The sequence below is a fragment of the Lemur catta genome, chromosome 21 (assembly GCF_020740605.2).
Source record: "Lemur catta isolate mLemCat1 chromosome 21, mLemCat1.pri, whole genome shotgun sequence".
NCBI classification, from domain to species: Eukaryota; Metazoa; Chordata; class Mammalia; order Primates; family Lemuridae; genus Lemur; species Lemur catta.
Window position 1 is genome coordinate 20,359,047 of NC_059148.1, and position 27,621 is coordinate 20,386,667.

Below are 27,621 nucleotides of genomic sequence, written 5' to 3' on the forward strand. Positions count from 1 at the left end.
TGTGTGTGTGTGTGTGTCCTTTAGGGGTTTGTAGCCATTATAAAGACTATGGCTTTTGCTCTGAATGAATTGAGGAGCCTTAAGGATTTTTTAAAAATTTATTTGGAGATGGGGTCTTGCTCTGTCACCCAGGCTGGAGTGCAGTGGTGCAATCATAGCTCACTGCAGCCTCGAACTCCTGGGCTCAAGTGATCCTTCTGCCTCGGCCTCCTGAGTAGCTGTGACTACAGGTGTGCACTACAATACTTAGCTAATTTTTAAAATTTTTTTATAGACATGGGGTCTCACTATGTTGCCCAGGCTAGTCTCAAACTCCTGGCCTCTCCCGTGATCCTTCTGCCTTGGCTTCCCAACGTGCTGGGATCACAGGCACAAGCCATGTGCCCAGGCCTTAAGAGGATTTGAGGAAAGACACATCTTGATCTAAGTAATATTTTACCAGGGTCACTCTGACTGTTACATTTGATAAACAAAATGTGGCGTATCCATGCAATGTGGAATATTATTCAGCCATAAAAAGGAATGAAGCTCCACTAAAACCTGGAGGAAACTTGAAACTGTTAAGCTAGGTGAAAAAAGCCAGACACGAAAGGACAAATATTGCACAATTCCACATATATGAAACATAGAGAGTGGGCACATTTAGAGACAGAGATAGATTAGATGTTCCCAGAGGCTGGGTGGAAGGAGGAATGGGGAGTTGTTGCTTAATGTTTACAGAGCTTTTGTTTGGGGCGATGAAAAGTTTTGAACATAGTTCTATGGCCGTATGGTTGCACAACACTGTGAATTTAATGCCACTGAATTATATACTTGTAAAAATGGTTAAAATGGCAAATTGTGTTATATATTTTATCACAATTAACACTTTAAAAAATTGACTGTAGGGACAGGGTGGAAACAGCCTGTGTTGCCACATAGGCTGGGATCAAGGTGGAGGCAGGGGAGGCGATGAAAGGTGATGGGAGACTGGATACACTTGGTGGTTAGAGATTTCCTGATGAATCGTTTGTAGAGTTAGTAATTCTCGGGGCTGGACAGGGACGCTGGGTCTCTGTAACTGTCCCTGGCATCCCAGGACACTCAGCCGGTGTTTTGGGATCACTGCAGTCACCAGCCTCTCAGTGCTTCCAGCTCCTGGTGGCCCTGCCAGGACTGGGTGTTGGATTCCTCTTCTCTGGCCCATCGGGGACACGTGGTGCTAACTCCGCAGAGGGGGGGCTCTGGGCTGGAGCCCTCGTGGACGTCAGCCACCGTCCCGGGCTTGCACCACCAGTCCTGCCTGGGCAGCTCAGCTCCAGGTTGGCGGCTTCGCCTCTGTTTATTGCATCATTCTAGTTTCCTGGGAGACGAGTTCCCAGGTCACAAGCCCAGATTAGGAACTGAGTGGCGCAAGGTGGAGCAGATGAGCTCATGAACAACACTGTTGCTGTTTGCACCGTGGACCTTAGTAACCGGCCAGGGAGAGACAGGCTCAAATCTTGCTCCTCCTATGTTCAGGCACCATGGACAGAGGAGGCCCTGGAGAACCCAGCATGGACTCTGGGCTCAGACAATTCTAGGTTCAAACCCCAGCTCTGCTTTCTACTTCCTGTGTGACCTTGGGAGATGACTTTTCTTCTCTGATCCCCCATTTCCTCCAATTGAGATAATCCCACCGACCTCCTAGGTTTATTGTAAAGGTTAAGTGACAAGTGGATGAATGGATATTGTAAAGGGACAATTGCCAGCCAATAGGAGGACTCATGACAGAGGATGATATCAATAGGTACAGATCACAGAGTCTGGACAGCACCTGGTGACGGGCTGACAAGGAGAGAAGCCTAGCAGAGTTCTGGGGTTTCTGTGGGAAGGTGTTGATGCCACGTACAAACCTGGGGGAAGGAGTGGAGGGGTGGCGTTTGCAGAGAGACGTTGGGTTCTATTTTGGACACATGGAGTTTGAGAAGCCTGTGGGTGGAGATGTCTAGGACGTATTTGAGGCTCCAGAGAGCTGATCTGGGCTGGAAATAGGGATTTGGGTTATGTTAGCTTAGGGATGGGTACAGCATGTGCGTGATGCTCCCGGGGAGAGGCACAGGCCCTCAGGAGAGGACCCCAGCACCACTGCGTTTGTGGGATGGATCCAGGAAGAGGACCCTGCAAAGGAGAATGAGGGGAAAGGGGAGAGAAGTGGGAGGACTTGGCCAAAGTCTCAGAAGGAGTTAGTGGTTGAGCTGGATTAGAACTCAGGTGTCACCTTGTAGGTAGCATGGGGGCTGGTGCCCAGCCTGCATCTCTCTCTCTCTCTCTCTTTCCTAGTGTGCTGCAGCAGCTGGTATTCTTTATTTTTAAGCTAAAGACACAGGCTGTACCTAATTTAGGTGGAAAGGGATGTGGGATAGCTCCCATAATTGAAAGAGAAGCAGAGCACTGGATCTCAGGAAGGACAGGACGGGGCCACTCCGGGGATCTGGAGCAAGAACAGTGGGCATCTTGGGCACCACCTCTGGGACGCATCAGCTTCAACTACTTCCCAAGCTCAAGCCTCTCTGCATAAGGCTCAGTCCCCAGGAGAGAGGCCCTGCTTGGCTTAGCTCGGGCTGTACGCCCACTCCTGGCGAAGGAAGGATGGGGCCCTTTGATGGGAATTCCCAGTGAAACTGCACAAAGTGGAGAGGGGACAGTCCCAGAGAGGTGCTGAGGGTCTGTGGCCAGGGGAACGGGATGCAGATGCTACCAGGCAGAAGCCACAGGTATCCACTCCCCTGGGCCTGCGCAAGACGCTTTGGAGCTTCCGAAACTGGGTTAGAGGCCATTCCCTGGAGGAAGTAAACCTTGAGCATAGAGGAATGGGATTGGCCAACCTGATTAATTCATCACTACCCACTTATACCTGGTGGGATCCCCAAGGAATGCAACAGAGGGTGGAACAGGGTAGCTTTAATGAGAGGGAAGAGAGAGAGAAAAAAGACCTTCGCCATTTAGACTAATTAGAGATGAGAGGGGAGGGGGGAAGGAAGGTCTATGCTGCTAAAGTGCTTTTTATTTGCCAGGAATTTCTCTAAGCATTTTACATAACTTAACTCATTTATTCCTGCCCACAACTCTACAAGGTACTCTTTCGTCACCTCGATGTTATTGCCAAGGAGGCTGAGGCACAAAGAAGTTAAGAAATTCGCCCAGGGTCACCCAGCTAATACATGATAGACCAGAATTCAAACCAGGGCTGCCCTGCTCTGGCGTGTGCGTGTGTGTGAACATCTCCGGCTACGCCAACGCCGTGCTCTAAGAGGAGAAATAAAATTTGCATCTGGTAATATATTAAATCAAGGATTTTCGTTATGAGAATCTCTTAGACTAAAAAGCAAGGTTTACTTTTCTTGTGTTAAATGCGATGCGTTCTCTATGAAGAACATTTGAAAACCACAGAAAAGCACCGCCTTAGTTGGGGCTGCTACGACAGAGTAATGCAGGCTGGTGGCTTATAAATAACAGAATTTTATTTCTCACAGTTCTGGAGGCTGGAAGTCTGAGCTCAGGGTGCCAGCATGGGTGGGTGCTGGGGAGGGCCCTCCTCTGGGTTGCAGCCTGCTGACTTCTCGTTGTATCTTCACGTGGTAGAAAGGGGGTGAGGGAGCTCTGGGGTCCCTTTTTTAAGGGCACTGATCCACTCAGAAGGGCTCCATTCTCATGACCCAATCACCTCCCAAAGACCCCACCTCCTAATGCCCTCCCCCTGGGAGTCAGGACTTCAGCATATGAATGTTGAGGGGACACAAACATTCAGTCCATGACAAGCACAAAGGAAAAAAAAAATAACATGAATACCTACCTTCTTTAAAGAGATAGTGGGTATTTTAAAGCAAATAAAATATAAATGCAAATTCGTATTTATTTCTTTCAAATGGGGTGTCTTATATAGTGATTATTTGAGGCTAGCTTGTCCCATGTGTCATTTCTGTGACAATAAATTATCTTCAGGAGCATGATTCAGTGGCAGCCTCCTGCTCCAGCCGCTTGTCCAGCTGATCCCCTGCAGTTGGACCATTTCCTCATTTCCAGTCCTTTGTGAATGTAAATGCAGCAGACGCTGCTGGTTGTTTGTTCAGATGCCCGAAGATCCTTTGCTCTGTTTCTGCATGTGCCTCCCCTGGCTTCTGGGTGCTTTTGTTCCGTGGGTTTGCACCGTGAGTCTTCTGTGAAACACTGCTCTGGGGCTGCTAGAGTCACTTTATGCACAAGGTCAAAGAGCTGGATGTTTATGTCTACACGGGGGAGTTAACACGCCCCACTCCCATCTCTAGGGAAGACATTAGCCAATGGGTGTTGGGTGTAGGAGTTTGAAAGCGCAGCTCCCTTGCCTGAGGTGAGAGCAAACTCAGACCCACTCTAGGGTTCCTCATGGTGGCACTGCCCAATAGCATATAGCAGAAGTGATGCCATTTTCAAGGGTAGATCACAAGAGACATATTGGGCTTCTGCCTCATGCTCTCTCTTGGATCACTGGCTGCCATGTCATGAGGACGCTCAGGCAGCCCAAGGGAGGCCCATGTGGCGAGGAACTGAGGCCTCCAGCCACCAGCCATAGAGTGGTCTTAGAAGCCAACCCCCCAGCCCCGGTCAAGCCTTCAGGTGACTGCAGTCACCGCTGACATCTAGACTGCAGTATCACATGAGACCCAGAGCCAGGCCCACCCAGCTGACACTCAGAACGGCAAAAATAACTGTTTATTGTTTTAAGCCACTGTAAGTCTTAGGGTAATTTCTTACACAATAACAGCGACCAGCTGTATCTTCCTCTTGGAAGTACACAATGCACATCACCAGGCTAAAGAAGAGTATTTAACTTTAACCCAGCCCTTTCCAAACTTGTATAACCATAGATCCCACCCTGCCCACCCCCACACTTTTTTTTAATGGCACTCATTCTGGGAACTGCTGATCTCGCATGAAATCTTGGACACACTCAGACAGTCTCAATTTCTGTCACTTCTGCAAAGCCATTTCTTTGTCCTCCAGCAACCGTGTCTGTGCTGGCTGAGATCTCAGGTGTGCACGGGTGCGTGTGTGTGTGTGTGTGTGTGTGTGCATGTGCACGTGCCTGTCGTCAGTAAGCTCTGTCATCGTGTCTGCTGTGGATTTTGTAAGCTGTCACTGTCAGATCCAGAACAAGCCGGTGTGTCAGGCAGCTCTGATGGAGCAAAAACGGGCGCAGGAAAAATGGAATTGCCCTGTGATATCAGGTCACTAGGCAATGTTTCCAAGACAGCTGGTCCTTGTCATTCCTCTGCTCTCTCTGCTTTCCTAAGCTGCCGGGAGGGTGATAATAACTAAGCAATAATCCTGTTTAGTTTACAAACTCTTTCACTGATCTCAGCAATTCTCAGGGGGTTGGGGGTTTTAATAAGGGTGGTTATTAATCATGCCCATTTCACAGATGAAAAAACTGAGCCTCTGAGTGAGAATTAAAAGTTGTGTTTGTTTAAAACACACACACGCACACACCCATGCTAAATTCACATATTATTCCATCTGCCAGAAACCCTTAAGCCTTCCTCCCACCCTTCCCGCTCCCTGGTCTAGCTAACACAGTGGTCTGGAACCAGCCTGTCTGAGTTTGAAACTGACTCACCACTTCAGGCTTGGGACCCTGGGCACATTTCTGCATCACGGCGCCACCTTGCAGGGTTAACTAGATTAAATGGAAAAATGGATGAGAGGAGCGTAGACAGTACCTTGCAGCTAATAAACATTCAATAATGTCATTATTATTAATACTCTCCCTTCAGGTTTCAACTTGACATCATTTCTTTCATTTCTTCCTAGAAGCCTCCAGTAACTACCCCGCCCAGGCTCCTCTTAAGCAGCCACCATCCCAGCGCCCAATTGTCTAGTGATTTTTGGACTCTGGCTACAACTTAGAATCTTTGAGGGAGCCTTTGAAAAATATCCGTGCCCAGGTTGCTTCCCAGACCCACCCTATCAGAATCTCTGGAAGTGTTTTTCCAGAGCATGAGCTCCCTGAGGGCAGAGATTTTATCTGAATTTTTTTGTAGGGGGCCAGAGAGGGAAGCTGGGGGCTGGTATGTCTGGGCTCCTCTATTCAGGGCGTGGCCACTGCCGGACAGTGACAGGGATGAGCCCAACCAAACAGCATTGTCCGGCTGTGCCTCGTTGGTTTTCGAGTTTTCCAGGGAGGAAGATGCACCATTTTGCTGCCAGCCTGCTCTCTGGTCCTCTCCTTTCCACTGTGACCTCCTTTAATAAATCCAGCTGAATTTTTGTGCCTCCCGCCCTCCATCCCTGAATTCATATGTTGAAACTTAATCCCCAAGCTACTGGTATTAGGAGGTGGGGCTTTGGGGAAGTGACTAGGTCATGAGGGTGGAGCACTCACGAATGGGATTTGTGCCCTTATAATAGACACCCCCAGAGAGCTTCCTTGCCCCCTTCCACCAGGCGAGGACACAGCAAGAATTTGGACATCTGTCACCCAGGAAGTGGGCCCTCACCAGACACCAAATCTACCAGCAGCTTGATGTTGAACTTCCCAACCTCCAGAACTGTGAGAATTACATTCCTTTTGTTTATACACCACCCAGTCTATGGCATTTGTTATAGTAGCTTGAACGGATCAACACAAGCCTGTTCAAGGATAGCCATTGCGGGATAGCCGAAAATAACAACAGCAATAATAATGGCTGATATTCTGAGCACTTGCTGTATTCTAAGAGCTATGCTGACTGCTAAGGGGCTGAAGTCATCTTCCTCTTTCATGAAAAATATGTAATTCAGATCTCAAGTAGAATTTGCAGGTTTCTCCTGATTTACCACAACGGGTCCATTCTTGGGCACCAGGTTAGGGATTGGCAACTAAGATTATCAGATATGGTGTTAGGGTTAATTCTAGACCTCTGACAACGGAAACTGAGAAATTCCCTAAATGTTCCTAATTTCCATTCTTCTTCCAAACAAGACAGCAGGAATCGGGAGGCAGGTGCTGGGAGAGCATCAGGTCCAGGTACAGACTCCAGGGGCACTGGCTCAGTAACCAGAAGATCCTGGGCTCAGCTTTTCACGGGAGCAGGGCTGGGTCCGAAGAAGCTGAGACTGAGGAGACACCCTCCGCCCTCGGTCATTGCTCCCAGCTTTAGCAGCTGTAGGCTGACACTTTGCATGCACACACATTGCAGTCCTCACATCAGCCCTGCAGTACAGCCACCCACTTTTGTGGCTGAGGAAATGCATGTTTGCAGAGGTAAAGTGACGCAGTCACACATAGCAGCAAGCAGCTGTGCTGGGGTCAGAACTCAGATCCCTAATGGCCTTGTTGCCTCCCTGATCTCAGAGCCCACACTTAGTCCTGCCCTGGGCCCCTCTATTTTCTTGGCTTACTTGCTTCTTGCCTGAGACCCTCCTTACACCCAGGAAGGCAGAAACCCACAAGGGCAGAGACCCTTGTCTGTGTTTCCCAGGGCCCAGTGCTGCGCCTGGTACATATTAGGCCAGTGAGAGAGAGAGAGAGAGAGTGTGTGTGTGTGTGAGATTCAAAATCTTTAACAACAGGTAGGACCATGGCACTAACCATTCAGAACCTGCCACAGGTCCAAAGGCCTCCTGCCGAGGAGACATTAACCCTTCAGCTGCTGGTTCATAGAGGGAGTTGGGGGTGGTGGCTATGTTTAAAGTTGTAGGTTTTATTATTATTCGGGCATGGCAAGGCCAACAGAAAAGGAGTAGATTGCCATTGAAAAGCTAGCTTGTTATGCTCACAGCTCTCAAGAAGAAGGGGCGCACCACACCATGGGGTGGGGGGGACATGCAGAGAAGCACTAATGTCACCAGAAGGCAGAGGGGGCGAAGGGAAAACATGGGCAAGAGTTTTAATTGTAGTTTCCATAGGAAGGAAAGGGGGAGGCAGGGTAAGCAGGTTTAGGATTGGCTTGCTTGAATAATTCTGGCAGGTTCTGGGGTGTAGGAGCCGTCCTTATTTCTCTGGCCCCTGGTTCTGAGGTGATCTAGCGGGTGGTTAGTGGCCCCAGAGCTTAAAAGCACAGTGAAGGAAGTGGTTGGGGGTCTGGGCTCTGGATTGCCTGGTTTGCATGTGAAAGGTGTGCTCCCCTCCCAGAGTCCTTTACTACCTGTAGGAATTGGCTGGCCCGAACAGGTCTCTCCAGGGTCAGTGAGGCCTTAAATGGTCAAAGCATCAAAATGAAAAGACATGCTTAATACAGGCTGGGACACTGGTGGGGAGCCTCAGAGGCTCAGGCAGTGCTGTTTACCAAGTGGCACTGGGGCATTCCAATATTAGGACGTGTGGCATATGGCACCTGGGAATGCCAGGTGAATTTAGTGCTGAGCACAAACGCTCAGTAAATACACATTGAATTGCTGAACAAGGGGGCCGGGCTTGGAGTCTCCTCCTCTTTCCCCATGACTAAGTCATCCTTGGAGAATGGCAATGGCAATGCTGTTCCACGTGGCTGTCCTTACCCTTTTCCACGAGAACTACCAGGTAACCCACATCTGTTTGCACTTGGGAGGTCTTTGAGCTAGGGGACAGGTGGGTTGACTTAGCCAGCCCTCAGCAGCCAGAGAGCTGAGCCCACAGCAGGCCTTGAGACTCTCACACCCTCTGACAACTCCTGGGACCAGGACATGGGAAGGGAGGGAACCTCCAGGCAGCCCCGCATCCTGCCAGCTCCAGGTGTTGGCTCATTTAAGAGACAGTATTGATTTTCACATTATGATGCACTACCCGTGAGGCACCAAAGGGAGGGGGTGGAGGAGAAGCCAGCCACTGATTCCCGGAATTTATTTCAAGACACATTAATTTGTTTCTTCCCTTCAAGGTCAAATCAAGTCATCTCCATATATCACCACTGGCAGCTGGCTGGCTGGAAGGCAGTTGGGAGGGGGTGGAGGTGTGCTGTGGATAAAACTGTCTGGGAGCTGGGTGAAGGGGAGGCGTAAATAGGTTCTGGGCACCCCCTGTCCCAGTATCATCAAAGCGAGGACTCAGGAACAATATTCCTTTGTCGTTCGGTCTCATATCTCTGGAGAAGGGTCAAGTCATTTATTTTGATACCCAGTCTTATGTCTTTGAGCTGGAAGCTCTCAGAACTGAAATGAGCCAGGTTTCCGGGGTTTGAATTCATGCCTTCAGTCTAATTGCCCAGGGTGACTCACACTCTCCTTTCATTCATTCATCCATTCACTCAATAAATATTTATTTGCTCTGATGTGCCAAAAAGGCACTTAGCAAAAAAGACAGTAGTGGATAAGGCAGTCAAAGAAAATCCCTACTCTTTTGGAGTTGACATTCTAAGATGTATCTATGTGACGTGTGTTGAGGGTAGCTTACATTTTAACATGCACGTGTGTTTGCAGTTTGCAGAAGTGCTTTGAAGTAAACAAAGCAGTGTGATGTATTTAACAGTCAGTGACCAAATGTGGCTATCGTGGGGCCTCTCAAAATATTGTAGGATTTGAGCAAGCAGGGGTAGGGGTTGGGAGGTGGGATTTGAGGGGAGATCTGAGGAAACAGTGATAGGAAGGAGGCAGCCAGCAAACAGCTGGGGGCAGAATTTTTGCAACCAAAGGAATGGAACGTGCAAAGGCCCTGGGGTGAGAATGAGCATAATGTGTTTGAGGGACAGAAAGGAGGCCTGTGCATAGGGAACAAGAGAGGGAGTTGTAGGAGATGAAGTGAAGGTGAAGGGCTTGAGGTCAGGCTGCCTGGACCAGTCACTTAGCAGATGTATGATCTGGGGCAGGGCACTTAACCCTTCCATGCCTCAATGTCCTTATCTGTAAAATGGAGATAAAAGTTGGATGTACCTCACAGAATTGCAGTGCAATTGAATGTATTGATATACACAAAGCACTCAGCACAGTGTCTGGCACACACTAAGGATCCTTTCATTTTCCTGCCTCTGTGACTGGACTGTGAGCTCCTGGGGGCAGGAATCATGTCATTGTTTGCTGTGCCCTTGGCTCCCAGCACTGGCCAGAGCAGAGTGGGTGTTCAGGAAATAATCACTGATTCTGCTGTCTTTGGGGGGCTTGGAGGTGCCTTTGAGAAGCAGGCCAGCAGCTCCTTATGAACTATTCCAAAAGCACATACATGGGTTCGAGTTCTGCCGTCACCATGTGACTTACCCAAGCCACTTCTCTCTTAACCTCAGCTTCATCATTGTAAAATTAATATCTACTTCCTAGGGCATTGTGGGAACTAAATGGGATTGGCTCCAGGGATGGAGCATGTGGCCCAGGCCTGGCCAGTCAAAGCACCAATTTCTTGACCTGTGCTTAGCTCAGGGATGGTCATGTGATCCAGGCTGGTCCAATAAGAATGACTTTCTGGAATATGGCAGAAGTTATGGGTAAAGACTGGCTTTTTTTTTTCCTCCTCAGGACTGGAACGTGGGAGGAGCTGGAGCTGTAGTGACTGCAGCCACCTTGTGACCACAGTGGGAGGACATGGGGCATGGAGGGCAGGGAGCAGGGGAGGCAGGGGGCAAATGAGAGACTGGGAAGGAAGCCGAGACTGCAGGGCCACGTCAGATGGAGGGAAACTGAGTTTTGTTGATACCATTAGAGTCCTGAATCCAGATGTAGCTAAAAGTAGCTCTTGTCCTGGACTTCTCAGCTATGTGCACTAATAAATATCCCTTTTTGCTTAAATCAGTTCGAGCTGGGTTTCTGCACACTTACTGAGGAAAGAGTGCTGCCCAATGCACTGTGCCAGCAGCCCTGATCCCCACCACCCTGCAGTCAGTTTCTGTGTTCCTGGCAGCATCCGAATCTTCGGCAGCCAGAGCACTGTTGGTTGCTCTCACAGCTGCGCCCCTTTCCTTCTTCCTAACAGAACCTTGCTCTGCTCAGGCAGCAACGTACCCAGCCTCAGGGGACATTTATCTAAGCCCGTCATGACCATCCCTTTCTCTTGCGCCTGGAATCAGTCTCAGGTTAGACATGATCCAGTTTTGGCCAATGAGATAAAAGCTGGAAGGTTCTGGAAAATACTTTGCTCCCTGATAAAAGAAGCCAGATGGGAAGACCTTTTCATTCCTGCCTTCTCTTTCCGTACATGTCATATGAGGATGAGATGCTTGGAGCTGCTGCAGCCATCTTGCAACTATGAGGACAGACTGTGATGATGTAGACTTGTCAGAAACGGCAGAGGAGAAAGATGGAAATACTCTGGGTTATTGGTGGCATAATAATTGAAAAAAACAACTCTGAATTCACTTACCTCTAAACTGTTTGTGAAATTAGACAATAGCTATTTATATTATTTAAGCCACTATTCATTAGGCACTATGACATTAGGCATTCCTAACTGATGCTGTATATCTAGGTGGTACTGCATTCAGTTTCTCATCAAAAGAAGAACACAAGGCTAAGAACATCAGCTCCTTTATTTTTACTGTTATTATTATTAATTATTTACTGTTATTTTCCTCTAACCAACAGCACAACTCAAATAACAATGACACACATGTCCCACCCCTATACACGATACCACTAGCCAGTCTGCCAGGCTGCCTGGCCTTTGCTTGGTTCCTGATGGAACTGTCTGGAGACAGCCCCCTCGGCAAGAATCCCAACTTGGACACAAGGGACACAAGAAAGGGAGGACCTTGGCCAGAGAATAAACTGAAAGTCTCTAAGAGTCCTTAGGGAGTGCCAGCTTGGGAACCTTGGGAACGTGCTGGGAACATCTGGGCAGAGAGCAGAAGGCACTGTTTGTTTTCATGTTAATGGATAAATCCCATATGGGAACATAAGACCTGTCTACCACCCTTTTCAGGCCAGGGATGTAGAAGCACAAGGGGGTGAGCTAATGGGTTTCATCAACCAAACCATGGGGCAGGCATGGAAGCTGGGAGCCCAGAGTAGGAACCCGGGTGATAGGGAGGTCCCCAGAGAAAAGTAACCCTTGCATTAGCTGCAAGGTAAGATACAAAGTGAAATGTTAAGTCCCCTTTTATTTGTTTTGCAACTATAGAATGTGCAACATTTTCATCGAGATAGAAAAGGTAAAGAAAGAAAAACTAGTATTTTGGCCTAACGCAACCAAGCATGATTTGCCAATTGCGCCATCTTGTTGAGAAATCTACTACTACACTATCCAGGGAATCTGTGGTCAGTCCCCCGCTCCTCCAACCCCCATACATTTTAGTGGCATTCAATCTGAGTTCTAAAGTAATATACCCTGGAATCAGAGGAGCACTAGGGTTGGGGACAGAACAAGAATGGGCCAAGACTGGGGTCTCAAGTACAGGTGACTTCCTGGCTGTCTTGGGGAAGCTCGTTGTTGAAACTGCTCTCTCCAAATGGTGAGTAAGGGGGGACCTGGGGAGCTTCGATGATCAGCAGACCCTCTGGGGAAAGTGAGGCAAATACTGTTGCAGGATCCACCTCCGCAGGAAGCCTAGGAGAAGCACAAGATTTTATTCATTTATTATTTTCAATAGAGCTCAAACATTCTTTATTCATTTGAAAGGAAATGTTTTTTTAATACCAGTTTAAGCTTTGGGGATGTACCATGCTGGGTTTGAATCCTGGCTCTACCCCTTTCTAGCTATGTGCTCTTGGGAAGATCACTCAATTGCTCTGAGCTTGTTTCCTCATCTGCAAAAATGGGGATAATAATATTGAACTTGTAGAGCATTTGAAGTTCTAGATTGAGACAGCATTTGAACATGCTTTGCAAATAGTAAAATGCTGCTTGAACAGTAGTTCTTAGCTTAAAAGAGAGCTGTCACCCAAGTATTTGGCTTTAGATTGAGGTCTTTGCCTCAGCACCCACCGCTGACCACAACCGCTTACAGAAATGGAACCACTACCATCCCTTTGTAGGTAGGCTGTTATGCATAGCAGGTAACCTATTTCCATTTGGCATGTGCCTGCTGGAGAGTGCTTTACTACGAAATGCCTCAGTGGTGGGACAGGCACCTTAGCAGATAGAAGGGGTCAGGCTGGCCCCATGTAGACTGTAGATGGCAACACACTCTATGATGTGGAGAATAAGCCTTGAAGTCATAGTTTGTTCCTAAAACTCAATTATGGGCATCACCTGGTTGGAGCTTTATAAGCATCTAGGATGAGTAATAGGTAAGTATTAATATGCTCATTTCGCAGAGACTTGGGGGAAATCAACTGACAAGCTCAATAAGTTAGAAAGCATCAAAGATGGGATTTCTTAACCCAAATCTGGTTCCAGTTCTGATGAGGTATTTTTATGATTTTGGTTTGTTTTGGGTGAATGACGCTATCTGGGATGTAGTTTCTTCAAAAAACTACTGAAATTGTGAAGACATGTTAGTGGTCTCATTGGGGTGCCATTATTATTAAAAATAATGAAAACTATGACCTTCTGAGCACTTTCTATGTGCCAGGTACTTTACATGAATCATCTCATTTAGGTGTTAACAATAATCCCACCAGGCAGATTCTTTTATTATCCTCAACTTACGGATGAGAAAATTGAGGCTCAGAGAGGTGAACTGATTTGCCCAAGGTTGCCCAGCTGGTAAGTGGCAGATGAGAACTGGAATTAGAATCCTGGACTCCAAACTCAGAGTAGCTGATCATGATATCTACTGCCTTCCCTGGCACCAGACTTTTGGAAAAAGGACCATGGGGGGAACGCCAGGAGGTTCAATCCCCCTAGATCTTTCACTGGTCCAGGCTGGCTCTGCCTGTTGTAAATGCGGGGTCTTGAAAGAACCAAGACAGGAGGGAAGCCCATCCCTGGTCATGGGCAGGCCCCTTCCAGGAGCGGCTGGGGAGTTTTGATTTGTTTTGTTTTCCACTTTGTACCGCAACCTGTGGCTACACACACCCAGGAGACTCCTTGCCAAATTGGAGCCACGGAGATTAACAAGGGTGCTGTTGAATGGATGAAAGAGAAACAAGGAAGCTTGGACCTCCCTCCCACTACTGGGGATGGGCTGACTGTCTAACCATTCGCACACCAACCCAATGCACACCTGGGACACTGTGACCAGTAACTCTGGTCCAAAGCATGCATGGGCTCTGCAGGCAAGCGGACCTGCATTCAAATTCTGCCTCTTCCTGACTGTACATCCTTGGGCTGGTCATCTGGTCTCTCTGAACCTATTTCTTTGTAGGAAAAAGAGGGTAACAATAGTGTCTGTCTCTTTGATGGCGTGAGAATTACACTGTGGTCTTTGGCCTTGTACGTAGGCATCTTGATGGCTGTGAATATTTTAACACAAATTGCAATATCATTGAACCACAGAGTATCGGAGCACCCAGTGAGATCTTCCTGCTTGTCCAGGACAATGTTCTCATGTTACACATGGGGAAACTGAGGCCCAGAGAGACAGGAATAGGCTTGCCCAAACTCTCTTGAACCCACATACTGGGAAAGTTATTCCTCTTTAATTCTCTTTTAATCTTTCCATTTACATCTAAAATAATGTCTCAGGTAAGTGTGAACTGCCTTAACACCTTTAGCCTCTAACACGTGCTACTTTCTCTTTTTAACAAAGTAAGAGCTGATTTAAGCCTTAGGCCCTTAGGCAAAGCAACATTATCTAGTTAGAATTTAACCACATTTTGCTTTCATTGGATTTATTTCCTGATTGCCTTCTTCAGTGAACGTTGCAGTGATGAGAATTTAAATTTATCAAAAGTGAGTTGATCGAAAAGAAAAATGTCTTAAGGAAATAGTGGTATAGAAAGGCAAGCATATAAGGCCCAAAATAGTGAAGGTGGTATGTGAGTGAAAGTATTGCAAATGACTGTAATTTGGTCTCCTCTAACCAAGTAAGATAGTCATGGGCTTCGAAAGTTGGGAGACGTGTTCGAATCCCAGATCTGCTCCCTTTGAAAAAACAGTTTTATTGAGATATCATTGAAATATACAACTGTGTATGTAGATATGCATATGCTGTACAACTTGATGTTTTGATATGTGTATACATTGTGAAATAATCACCCTGATCAAGCTAATTAACATATCTACCACAGCTATATAGTCACCATCGTGTGTGTGTATGAGAAGATTAAATTTAAGATCTACCCTTTTAGCAAATTTCAAATATGCAATATTTGTTAACTATTATCACCATGAGCATTATTAGCTCTCCAGAGCTTATGCATCCTGCCTAACTGAAAATTTGTACCCTTTGGCCAACATCTCCCCATTTCCCCCTCCCCCAGCCCCTGACAACTGCTGGCCTCTCTGCTTCCATGAGTTTGACTACTGTAGATTCAGTGAGATCAGGCAGTATTTTTCTTTTTGTGTCTTGCTTATTTCCTTAGCATAACGTCCTCCAGCTCCACACACGCTGTTGCAAATGGCAGGATTTCCTTCTTTGTTAAGGCTGAATAATATTCCAGGTCTGCTCTCTACTGGCCGTGTGGCCTTAGTTGAGTTTTGTCACCCATCCCTCTGAGCTTCAGTTTCTTCATCCACACAATGGGCTTAATAATACCTACTCAATAGGAGTCTTTTAAAGATTACATAAAATTAAACCTATAAACCTCTTAAGATGGCCCTCGGTGCATCATGAGGCGTCATAAGTGGCAGAACAGAATACCTGGGAAGATGCGGAACAAGGGGAAAGTTTGCTCTGGCTCTGGGCATCCTGTGCTTCCTGTTCTCTCTCCAAGCTGGGTGCAGGAAAGAGCTCAGCTGCTCTGCCTGCAACCTGATAGGCAAATTCTGAGACCTCTCCCTCCCCCTCATCCAGTCAAGACCGGGCCTTTCCCCAGAGACGGATGTGTTGGGATAGATTTCCTAGCCGTGGCTAAGGAAAATAGCCACAGCATCCTCCCTGGGTGCAAACCCCCAAGGATCCCAGGCTGCTTGTGACTCCATCCCGTGACCTTGTCGGAGCCTCTGAAAAGAAACATCAGCTTCCTTCCTCTCCCTTCTCCCTTGCTCTCCCCTCTGCAATGTTTGATCTGGTTGCTGTCCCAGGGAGAGGTGTGGGTCATGGAGCCAGCGGGCGTGAAGCACAAACAGTTTGGCGTTTGCCTTATCGGGAAGTGTCCACGGGCTTCCAAGAACCGGGGAGGCTCTGGGAGGCTCAGGAATGGACACGGGAGGGGAGAGACAGGAATGCAGAATCCCGAATCCAAAAGAAGCCTCGGAACTCAGCGAGTGCAATCTGTCCAGACAGGACATCTTTGCCAGGGCTAGTAGCAGAGTTCAGATTGAACAACAGCAATTAACAGGAGTAGTAATAACAAAGTGCCACTTATAAGGACTTACTACATGCCATGCTCTCATTTCATTTTCAGTTGGTAACTCCGAGAAGCCGGAATCAGCACCCCGTTTTACAGATGAGGAAACAGCAGTCCTTGCTCAAGGACTGAACATGGAACTCAGAGGTCAGGGATCTCTTTGGGGCTGTCCTAAAAGGACTTCGGCTCTGTCCTTTCACCTTTGGGAGACTTAATTTCCCCATAATGCAAAGAGGGTGATGTCTCTTCTAATTGTGAATAAGTCAAGTTGCCTCCCTACTCTCAGACTCTTCATCTGTAAAATGGGCTTGTTCATACACACCTCACAGGGCACTGCGTGGATGAGGTGGCACAGTCTATGTGCTCCCTCCCTTCTGGGACCCCATTGCAGGTTTGCTGGGAGGGACACTTTCTCCCCCGTTATGTGTGAGGGTTCAATGCCCTGCCCTGGGGGTGGGGCGTCTCAAAAGAGAGATGTCCAAGAGGGAGAGACCCCAGATCTTGGGTCCCAGGTGTGCCCCCCTCCTCCACTCCCACCCCGAGCGCCACACTGTGACGTTACTTACTGGATTTTCTTGGTGAAATTCTTAGAAACGATGCCGCCTTCTTGCTGTTTTTCTTCGTGTTTGCCTGGAAGGAAGAGAAATGTCGTGTGTCAGCATCTACGTCCCTTGGGCATCATTTCGGTTAGGGCTTGGGTTCCAATGCCAGCTCTACCCTGCCTCTCTGTGTGGCTTGAGGTCAGTCTAGAGATGCCACTTGTCTGAGCCTGGGGCCCCCGTCTGCTACAAGGACCCCCTCAAGCCCACCTCCCAGGCTGGTTATTAGGATGAAACAAGATAATGGACAAGAAAGAAGGCTCGGACTGTGGTTTGTAGATAATTAAATGTTAGCCTTAGGAAATCACAGAAAGGGGCCACAGGTTATACCAAATCTCCCAGTCTTCTACCTAACCCACCAGTAACTCCCTGGGGCTAACATCCCAGACAGGGCGGTAGGTGCAAAGTGGGGTCACGTGCTAACGGCTACTTTGCCACCTGCTTGCTGCATCACTCACAGAGCCCCTTCCTCACTCTGAGGATGGGCTTCTTCTCCTTTGTGTCTGATGTGGAAACTGAGGCCCAGTGAAGGGTCCCAGATCACCCTCACCCAGCAGGTGCATGGTGGCTCTGGGCTTTGGATCAGCTCTTTCTAGATCTAGGCCAAGTTCTGGGGCCTGACACCCTCTGCCCTTGGATTTCTGTCCATTCCAGCTCCCGATTAGCTCTCCGAGCCACATTTCTCTGTACCCAGTAGTGAAAAAACAGCCCAGAAATAGTGCTTCAATCTGCCAAAAACTCTGCCAGCTTCTCCCACGGGAGCTCTCCTTAGGAAAGGACATGCTAGGTGCCATGGATGTGAAATTCCACCAGCCCCACCTCCTACCAGGTAGCAGGGGAGGGCTTTTCTTTTTACCCCCCCCATCTTAGGGAGGAAAAAGGTGAAGTTACAAGAAGGCTTTAGCCTAAACTGGCTTTTATCTTGCAATTTATACAGCAAATTCCAATCCTTTGGTCCTCTCCTCATTCTTTTCCCCTCTTCTTCCTTCCGTCCTTCCTTCCTCCCTTCCTCCCTTCCTTCCTTGCTCTCTTTTTCTCTTTCTTTCTCTCTTTCTCTCCTTTCTCTCTTTCTCTCTTTCTTTCTTTCTACTGAAGAAATTGTCTCCAATTTCTCCTTAACAAGCCGTATTAGTGCACGGGGAGCTATTCGACTGTCACTTTTCAGTCCCACATTCCAGAGCCAAGAACCCTCATTTAACCAGGGAGGCCCTTCTGAGGGGCTTTGGAATCTGCACTCTAAATAACCCTGTGGAATATAGCATCTTTTTGCAGTCCAGATTTTTTTAAACTGACAATTTATAGGTGATTATAACTAGTCCTTTTTTTTTTTTTTTGAGACAGAGTCTCACTCTGTCACCCCAGGTGGAGTGCAGTGGCATGATCATAGCTCATTGCAGCCTCCAACTCCTGGGGCTCAAGCCATCCTTCTGCCTCAGTCTCCTGAATAGCTGGGACTACAGGTGCGCACTACTATGCCTGCCTAATTTTTTCTATTTTTGGTAGAGATGGGGTCTTGCTCTTGTTCAGGCTGGTCTCTAACTCCTGATTTCAAGTGATCCTCCTGCCTTGGCCTCCCAGAGTGCTAGGATTACAGGCATGAGCCACCATGCCCACCTAACATTCCTTTGTTAATAACTTTTTTCTGGTTATAAGATAATAAATGTATATGTTAGAAAAAAGGGGAAAAAACCACCAAAACCACCCATAATCCCATTATCCTGAGGAAGCCACCAATCACATTTTTTATATGTTCCAGATTTTTCTATGTTTCTTAGAGATTATAAATGTTATATAGTATTAATGTATATCAATATTTTATCAAATAGGATCATTGTATACACTATACTTGAACACTGCTATTTTCTCTTGCCAACACATTATAATTACTTTTCCATATGACCAAATATTCTTTAACAACATGCTTTTTAATGGCTGCACAGTGTTCTATTGAGGAACATACAATATTAATAGTTCACTTAGCCAGTCCCCTACTTTCGGGCATTGAGGATGTTTCCAGCATTGGAAGGAAGCTCATGGCACTAAACATTCTTGTAGCTAGATCTTTGCGTGACGCCTAATGAGTTCTGTAGGATTAAATTCCAAGTTCTAGAATTTCTAAGGCTTAAATCTATATTGCTAAATTGCCCTCAGGAAAGCCTGTACCAATTTATTCTCCCAGTAGCAGGGCAGAGAGAGGTACGTTCGGAGGAACTCATTTCTAAACTCGAGTATCTGGCTAACCAGAACATGCTGTGGATGTGCAGCTGCCCAGAGAGTTTATTCTGTGCTGCCAACTCCGTGACCACCGACTGCCTGGCTCTCGCACAGGCCTGCAGCCAGAAGGGCACTGTCTGTTCTTTGGTATCCTCCCCAAACCCTGGGCCTCCGGAGGCCTGCTTCCCCTGGGGACAGGCCAGTGCCTCTGACTCAGCCCTTTTGCATCCCGGAATCCTTCTGCACGCTTGATGTCTTAGGAACAATAACCGATGACGATGATGGGAATAATAATGGCAAACTTGGATAGTCCTTATTTGGTGTCAGCCACTGTTTTAAGCACCTTACCTGCTTACCTCCTTTATTTTTTGGAACAACCCTAACTAATAATAATAAAATAATCATAAAAGAAGGGACTTTTATTATTACCATTTTATGAATGGGAAAACCAAAGTTCAGAGAGGTTAAGGGCTGTGCCCAAGGTCACATAGCCTGGAAGTGATTGGAGCAAAGACTCAAAAGCAGGCAGACGGGTTTCAGAATGCTGGGTTTGGGATTTAAGTCCCTGCTCTGACATTTCCTAACACATCTCTGCCCTTCTCTGAGCCTTGGTTTATTTGTCTTTAAAATGGGGATGATACCACTTACTGGGTTACTGTGGGGAGCAAATGAAAGTGAGTCACAGCATCGCTTGGTAAATTGTGAAAATACTATGTGAAGGCGAACGCTTGTAGCTTATTTTGACGTTTGCAGAAAGGACTGCTCCTCAGAAACTAGGTGTCTGTGTCGATGCTCTGAAAATAGGGTACTGGTGTTAGGGAAGGGAGAATCTCTGAACAGGGGTAGCTCCAACATTTCCATGAGTGGGGCCTGGGCAGGGGTTAATCTGATTGAAAGGGTATTGTCAGCACTCTGGGAGGCCGAAGCAGGAGGATCGCTTGAGCTCAGGAGTTCAAGACCAGCCTGAGCAAGAGCGAGACCCCGTCTCTACTAAAAAAATAGAAAGAAATTAGCCAAACAACTAAAAATAGAAAAAAAAAAAATTAGCCGGGCATGGTGGCACATGCCTGTAGTCCCAGCTTCCCGGGAGGCTGAGGCAGGAGGATCGCCTGACCCAGGAGTTTGAGGTTGCTGTGAGCTAGGCTGACGCCACGGCACTCTAGCCCGGGCAAGAAAGTGAGACTGTGTCTCAAAATAAAAAAAAAAAAAGAGGGTATTGTCAGAAGGATCCTCTTTAGGCTTAATTTGCATGCTTAGATTGTTTATTGGGGCAGTTTAAGGATCTTGGGTGATTCTTAACTTTTTATTTTGCTCTCTTACATTTTCTACCGTGAAAATATTTTATTTTTGTAAGGAGGAGTAATTATCATGATTTAAAACAAAAAAACTCATGTGGAGGCCAGGGGAAGCCAGACACTCCGTTGCAGCCACTATGGTTTTCAACATGCGTCAGACAAACGCAGGTGCCAAGAAGCAGACACCAGCACTCCAGGGAAGGCTATTGGCTCGGCTAAAGAAAGAAGGTGCTGTTTCCAGGGAAGGCAGGGGGCCCGGGATTAAGGAGAAAGGGTGGGAATAAGGCCTTGGGGCTTTCCAGTCCCTTTCTTAGCCAGGGTCTGGCCCAGTGGCCCATGAAGGGAACATCTCTTGGCTGGTGGCTGCACAATGGGGGTAGGGAAATGGGAGGCTTGATGGAAATTGTCTAGTCTAGCATTTTCCAAACACTTCCCTGGAACAGGACACTCATACATGGTCAGATAAGACAGGCCTGCCTCTCAGAGATTCATAAACGACATTAGTGAATTAAAGGCTCTGATAAGTACTGCAGTGAGGAGACCTGGATATAATTTTGTTTCATCTGGCCCTTATAAAACTTTGAACTCCCCTCTTCCCATTTCTCAGATGCCTGGTAATACCTTGAAGTGCACCGTTTGGCAAATACTAATCTGGTACACCTCTTCATAAAACCAACAGTAAAGCTGAGACCCCAGAGGTCATGGGATTTGCCCAGGGCCATGCAGTCAGAAGCAGATCCAGCCATCCTGACTCAGAACCAGCCAGGGAGGCCTGGCATTGAGTCTCAGACACTGCCACAGAGAAACAGGTGATCCCAGGTGAGTTACTTTCTCCAGGCCTCAGTTTCCTTATCTGTAAAACAAGGGTAACAAACCTACCCACACTTCCTAGGAGGTCCTTGTGGGGAACCAGTGAGCCAACATAGGTAGGCATTTAGCACAGGGCCTAGCACAAAGTGCTTGTGGAAGAAGAGATCTGTCATTATGTGGTGTAGGATGGGAAACTGGATCTGACTTCTGACTTCCCTTGAAATTTGCTTTTTAAATAGAGCTGATGTCGATTTTATTTTTTAAACCCCTTTTATGAAAGCCCTTGTATATACTGTCAGGGGATTTGGATTTTTGTCTAGCTGAGATCCCTACCTGCACATCTAAAAGGCTTCATCTTTGTTTTATTTAAGCTGCCAATGAACCCATTTTACAGACATGGAAATTGAGGCTCCGTGACTCACCCAAAGCCTCTAGATCAGTAAGGGCAGTAAGGCCTGGGGCTGCCAGACCCCACCTGTTAAGAAGCACTTACAAACGTGGCTAGAGAAAAAGCTGGACAGAGGGTCTTCTAGCGGGGCCACAAAGCATGGTAGTCCCCTGGGCTGGAAACTTCCAGAACCCTCATTAAAAGAAGGACCAGAAGGGTGTTAATCATCCTGTTTACAGAGTGCCAGGCAGGCACTATCATTAGCTCCGTTTTACAGGCACTCTGCATAGATGATCATATGTTGTCTGCACATATTTAATCTTCCCTGCAGTCTGGCAGGATAGATATTATCATGATGCCCATTCTGCAGATGGGAGAACTGAGGCTCAGAGCGGTGAGATGACTTTCTTGTTCATATCCACGCAGCGAGTGAACAGCAGTGCTGGGATCCACACCCAGGTCTCAAAGAGCACCAATCATTTATTATTTACTGGGGCCTTCCTACATGCCCAGCACTGTAACAACAACAACAACAATAATAATACCGACTCCGTGTGTTCCGGATACTGTGTCTGTACACAGTTCACAGCCTCACCCCATGGAATACAACAATCCTTATGGTGCAGCCATTTCAACCCCAATTTCCAGATAAGGGAACAGAAGCACAAAGAAGTTAAATATTAATAATGTGAACATCCCGACGGTTAGTGGTGGAGCCAGTTTTGGAACGGGTGCCTGGCTCGCCAGCCAATGCAGAGGGCCTGGCTGACCCCCACCTGCAGCAGCACGTGGCTCCAGTGTGTCTCCTGGCCCACAGCACCCCACCGCACCCGCTGCCACTGGAGCCTCTGATGTCTGTAATTCTGCCATGAGTGGCCTTGAAACACTCCCTGAATGTTGCTGGGGCTTGTCCCTGCCCAGCCTGTGTCTACAAGGGCTTTTATTCATTCTCCAGAGGGCAGGCCTCTGCCGGGAACCCACTCTTTCTAATGGAGTGTTAATTGGGAAGGAAGGAAATGAAAGCTTTTTCTGCCACCCAGCTTAACAGAAGCTGAGCTTCCTGTCTTCCCTCTGTCCCTTCTCCTGGGCTAGGATGTGGCAGCAAGAGCCCCAGGCCTAAAATCACGGGACAGGCCCAGCCTCTCCTCGGCTCCTACTGCTGACTCATGGCATGACCGTGAACCAGTCCTGCCTGGGCCTCAGCCTCCTCAGCTGCAAAATGGGACTAGCCAGCCCTGCTACTCAGGCTGGGTCTGAGGATTATTTTGGAGAAAAAAAATATTAGCATTTTAGTCCAGCCCTTGACACCTAGTAAGTGCTCAATAAATCATCCATTCTCTCTGGCTCCCAATGCCCAGACAGCCTGCATGCTTCTGAATCCTTGGCAGCCTTGGGCAAGTTAGTTTAGCAAGGTGCCCAGCAGACAGCAAACACTCACTCAAGGTTACCAGTTAGTTTCACGATCATTAGTAGCAAGCCTCAGTTTCCTTATCTGGGACAAGCGGAGGTGTTTCACTGGAAACCTGTTGTGTTTTTTAACACCATCTGCTCAGCCTTAAACATGCTCTTCCAGCCCCTGGGTGGCGACACTGGAAGGCAATAAATCCCATTTCTCCTTTGTTTTTGTATTCCCTCTGTATCTGTATAACCTAGTCTGTTTGTTAAATTCTTTCTGGAAAAATACCCAATGTGGTTTCTCTTTTCCTGCCTGCCCCTGACTGATAACAGCCCCCAAAGGCCCCAACAGCTGAGTCAGGTTAAGGTTTCTCTTGGAAGCGGGAGAGGAGAGCTGTTCCATACAGATAACTTTGTGGGCCACATTCCTGAGCCCTGAGTCACCTGTGTCATGTTGTCACAGATTCCCCTCTGAGGAAACTTTCTCCTGGCAATTCCCAGGTCTGAGGCCTACCCCCCTCCCCGGGGTCTCTGTCCCTCCTGCCCCTGACTCACCAGACACCTCCACGTAGCCATCCTTGGTCTTCACCATCAGCTCCTCTGGCTTGAAGCTGTGCACGTTGACACACACTTTCCAGGGCTCGCCAGGGAAGGGTGGGGGACTCCTGCCCTCTGCAGGTACCCCAAACCTGGCCGTGGCAGTGGGGCCCCGGGGCACCATGCCCGACCTCAGGGTCCCCGGCCAGGCGGAGGAGAGCCGCGGCAGAGCCCAGTCAGGCCAAGGGGCCGACAAGTCGTCAGGGAAGGGGTCCATGCCAAAGCCATCATCCAGCAGACGGGAGGACAGGGGAGAGTCCCTGAAGGGGTCTCGGCGCAGGCGGCTTGGGTAGTGGCAGGAGAAGGGCATCTGACCGTCCGCCATGGTGGCAGCCTAGCTCAGAGGGGAAACAGAGGCTCGGAGAGAAGGAGCCACCTGCCCAAGGTCACACAACAAGGTGATGAGGGTGGGCTGGCCTTCAAAGCTTATTCTTCAGCTTCAGAAAGTGCTGATCTTCTGCGGGGGACAACCATCCACTGCCAAGGATGGTGGCGCACGCTAGGCTGGGGTCCCAGCCCCCAAACGTGACCCCCGGTTGGCCCAGCAGAATCCCAGGGGGCCCCTCTCCGCACCGCCTCACCAGAGATCAGCAAGCCACTGTCCTCCCAGGCTGCGCCCAGGCTCGCAGCCAGAGCCGCTGCGGTCCACAGTGCAGCCGGCAGCTTAATAAAGCCCGGGCACGCGCGCCTAGAAACTTCTGGCTTCTTCTGGGCTGGGAGCCTTCTATTTATTTGTTGCTGGGGGCTGGAGGCGGGTTCTGCAATCTGCAAGCGCCTCCTGTCACTGGAGTATTCGGAGGTGATGAACCAGCCCCCGAGAATCCGCGAGGGGCAGCTGGGCCGGGCGGGGGAGGGGCCGGGAGGGGCCGCGGCGCCCAAGTTCAGCCGCCTCTGCCGAGGGACAGAGGGACGCGGGGACGCGCTCCGCTCCCGCCCGGCCCCGCCCGTGCGCCGCAGCCTGCCCTCCCCGGGCGGGCACTGGGGCCCGGCTATTAATAACCCTGCGCCTGGCTGAGGGCTCAGGTCACCCTCTGGAAATACCTTCCCCGGAGCGTGTTGCATCCTGCCTTCCCCCTGGGAACCCCCAGAAGGGGAAGAGAGAGACAGGAGCCCCGGGATTGGAAGGTGGTTGGGTATGGGTTGGAATCCCACTGACAGCTGGGCCAAGCTCCCAGAGCCTCCCTGTACTCCTAGGAGAATGGCTAAAACTGTATATAAACACACACACACACACACACACACACACACACACACACACACACACGCTCTAAAATGACATTTGTTAATACACAGGAAGGAATACTTTACTAGGTAGGGGGGCTATCTCCATGGTGTAGGGCCCACTGCAATGGCATTTTGCAGTGGAAGACAAAGATCAGACTCAACTCCCAATCCAGCGTGTGCATGGGAATTTGTAGCCAAGGAACAGAGAGACAGTGTCAGTAAATGGAAAATTACTAAGAGGAAACATCAGGGATGAGGGGCATTCTGGCTAAACCCTCTTAGCGGCATTCTTGCTGAAGACAGGCCAGGGTGGTCAATTCAGACATTACCCAGGGGCGGATGGAGGATGAGGAACCTGACCAGATATGGGGAGTGATCAGATATTGAAGGTGGGTCGTTGCTGTTTAACTGACTCAGCAGGGTTCTTGCTAGAAGTGAATTTTACAAGGGACTGCACAGGTGGGCCTAGGAGAAGATTTGGGGGCCTGATTACAGTTTGATCAAGCAAAGAATCTTTGTCAGCAGTAACATTATTCCCAGGCACCTCTGAGTTTTCAGTTTACCTGCCTGTAAAATGGACATAATTGTAGCCAACTCTTGGAGGTGTGATGAGAAATACATGAGGTGTTTCTTGTTAGGCACTTAGCAGACTGATCAGCTTTTATATTTTCCATTTTGAGTCGTCAATTACCTAGTGCTTGCTGCATGCCAGGCCCTGTTCTAAGTGCTTTATAAATATTATTTCTCACCAACAGTCCTGTGAGAAAAGGGTACTAGTATTATCCTATTATCCTTATTTGACTGATGAGGAAACTGCCATCGTAAGTGTTAACAAATGATAACTTCTATTATTATTACTATGGCTGTTAATAAGGATAATTATAAAAAAAAAATGAATGCTATACTCAGGTGAGATGTCTGGTCTGAAACTCAAACCCCCAAATCTAAACTTTCCTGTTCCTCCCACGCAGCTCAAAGAATGAATTTACAAATTTTCCTTTGGCCTAAAAGTCCCTTGGGCTTGAGTTCCAATCTTTGATTTGTTCCCAACAGGTGGACAACTTTGAGTGTGCCATTTTTCCCTCTGTGGGGTTTGGGGTCTCAGCCCTGCCTTCTTCATGGGTCAGGGTAGGTTGGGGGTGCTAAGGAACTCAGTGAGTCATAGGTTGAGAAATTGTTTTGATCTTAAACCGTGCTTGCATGAGGCAGTTTGCTAAAAATAATAATATGGAAAACAACAACAACTGCCACAGTTTATTGCCTCCTCTGTGTGTGTGTATCTGCTCCTGAAGTTAGCACGCTGCAGACAGTATTATGTTAAACCCTCACAACAATGTCAGTATTATCATCATCCCCATTGTACAGATGAGAAAACAGAGGCACAGAGCCTTGGCCCTTGCATACATGTATGGGATGGTGAGGCCTGGGCAGGAACCTGGGTTGTTCTGAATCCCAGATCTGTGCTGAGCCGACAGATCAAGACCCCTGCCCTCCTCCCCAGCTGAGAGAGGGAGGCTGAGGCCCCACGGGATGGCACCTCCTGAGTGACTGGGCCCTCACTCGATGTAGGATGAGCTCACCGGGCTGGAAGCTTCGGGCTGACGTCATGGCTGGGCACAGAAGCCTCGGCTCTCTCTGTAATTACAGCTGGGCGGGGCAGGCTTGAGTTTGAAGCTGATTATGGGCAGAATCACTGCATGACACACGGGAGAAATCTGGCCCTGCCTGGGACCTGGCCGGGGGCTGGGGTGAGGTTTCTGAGTGGGTGGGACGGGGCAGAGGTGGCTTGCGTGTGGATTCGAGTGGGTGCAGGGGTGCGTTGTGTTTATAAGCAGATGGGACTGTGTTTGTTTATGGGCGAGTCTGCTGGTGGGTGTGTTCTGCAAGAACCTCCTTTCCTCCTTCCCTGCCAGGGTTTCCACAACCCCACCCTGAAACCTCCAGGAGACCCCTCTGCCTAGAACAAGGCTAACTTGGGGCCAGGGGACCAGGAAGGAGGGGAAGCCTGGCGAGGGAGCAGGGAACTGAACTCGATGACCTAACCTACCTTCTCATTTCAAGAATGAGGGGGAGGAAAGGGAGGATGTGAAGCTAGGAAACAGGAATAGCAATATTAGCATTTATGGGGCACTTGCCATGTGCCAGCTTCTGTTCTAAGTGCTTTAAATTTATGTCTTAACTCATGTAATCCTCCCTGCAGTCCTCTGAGGAAGGGAATGTTAGTATCCCCATTTTGCAGATGAAGAAACTAAGGCACAGAGAAATTACATAATTTACCTGTATCTATTATACATACTCAGTTAAATGGCAGAGCTGGGATTGGAACCTGGTCAGGTTGGCTCTTAATCCAGCTGCTACACTGCCTCTGAAATCAAATTCATGGCTCACATTTATTGAGCGCTGACTGTGTACCAGGCCCTGTGGTCAACAGTTTTATTCATGACCTCATGGAATCCTCATGGTTCAGAGAGGTGAAGCCACCTGCCTGGAGCCACACAGCTGAAGGAGGACTCAAGCCCAAGCCAGTATGACTTGGGAACACATAGTAATAACAGAATGGGGAATCCTTCCATGCTGCCTGGTGTCCTTTCCCCCCTGGGCTCTTACTGCGTTTCTGGGTCAGGGCAGCATTCTGTTTTGGGAAGCTGAGGAGGGAGGCAGCTGTTCATGCTGCTGACCCAGGCACCTGGTGAGGAGTCAGCTAACACATGAAGAAAGTGGTCAGTGCACCCCACGGGCTGTCACCAGCCAGGCCAAAGAAGAGGCCAGAAGCGGGAAGGAGCCTCCAGGCTGGTTCTCCCAGGAAAAGACAGACCCTGGAGGGTATATGTGTGTAGGGAGTGGGGAAGATGCTAGATCCCAGGAACCAGAATAAGGATTCCCTTGGCTG

General features: G+C 48.5%; 1 protein-coding gene across 1 annotated transcript; it reads right to left on the reverse strand.

Moving 5' to 3' along the window:
* Nucleotides 1–11,387: 11,387 nt before the first annotated feature.
* Nucleotides 11,388–24,343, reverse strand: HSPB8 (heat shock protein family B (small) member 8). The gene is made up of 3 exons (XM_045534700.1): nt 23,466–24,343; nt 16,776–16,839; nt 11,388–12,421 (listed from the first exon to the last, which is right to left on the reverse strand). Exons 1-3 carry the CDS (start codon nt 23,830–23,832, stop codon nt 12,262–12,264), a joined length of 591 nt encoding a protein of 196 aa, XP_045390656.1. The 5' UTR covers nt 23,833–24,343; the 3' UTR covers nt 11,388–12,261.
* Between the last annotated feature and the right edge of the window lie 3,278 nt (nt 24,344–27,621).

What these genes read in the sequence shown, in the direction of transcription:
- HSPB8 (XM_045534700.1), bottom strand. Translation starts at nt 23,832, where the DNA reads ATGGCGGACGGTCAGATGCCCTTCTCCTGCCACTACCCAAGCCGCCTG. An exon ending in TGGCTACGTGGAGGTGTCTG is followed by an intron (nt 16,840 to 23,465) that starts GTGAGTCAGGGG and finishes TCTTCCTTCCAG; the next exon opens with GCAAACACGAAGAAAAACAG. An exon ending in AATTTCACCAAGAAAATCCA is followed by an intron (nt 12,422 to 16,775) that starts GTAAGTAACGTC and finishes TGCTTCTCCTAG; the next exon opens with GCTTCCTGCGGAGGTGGATC.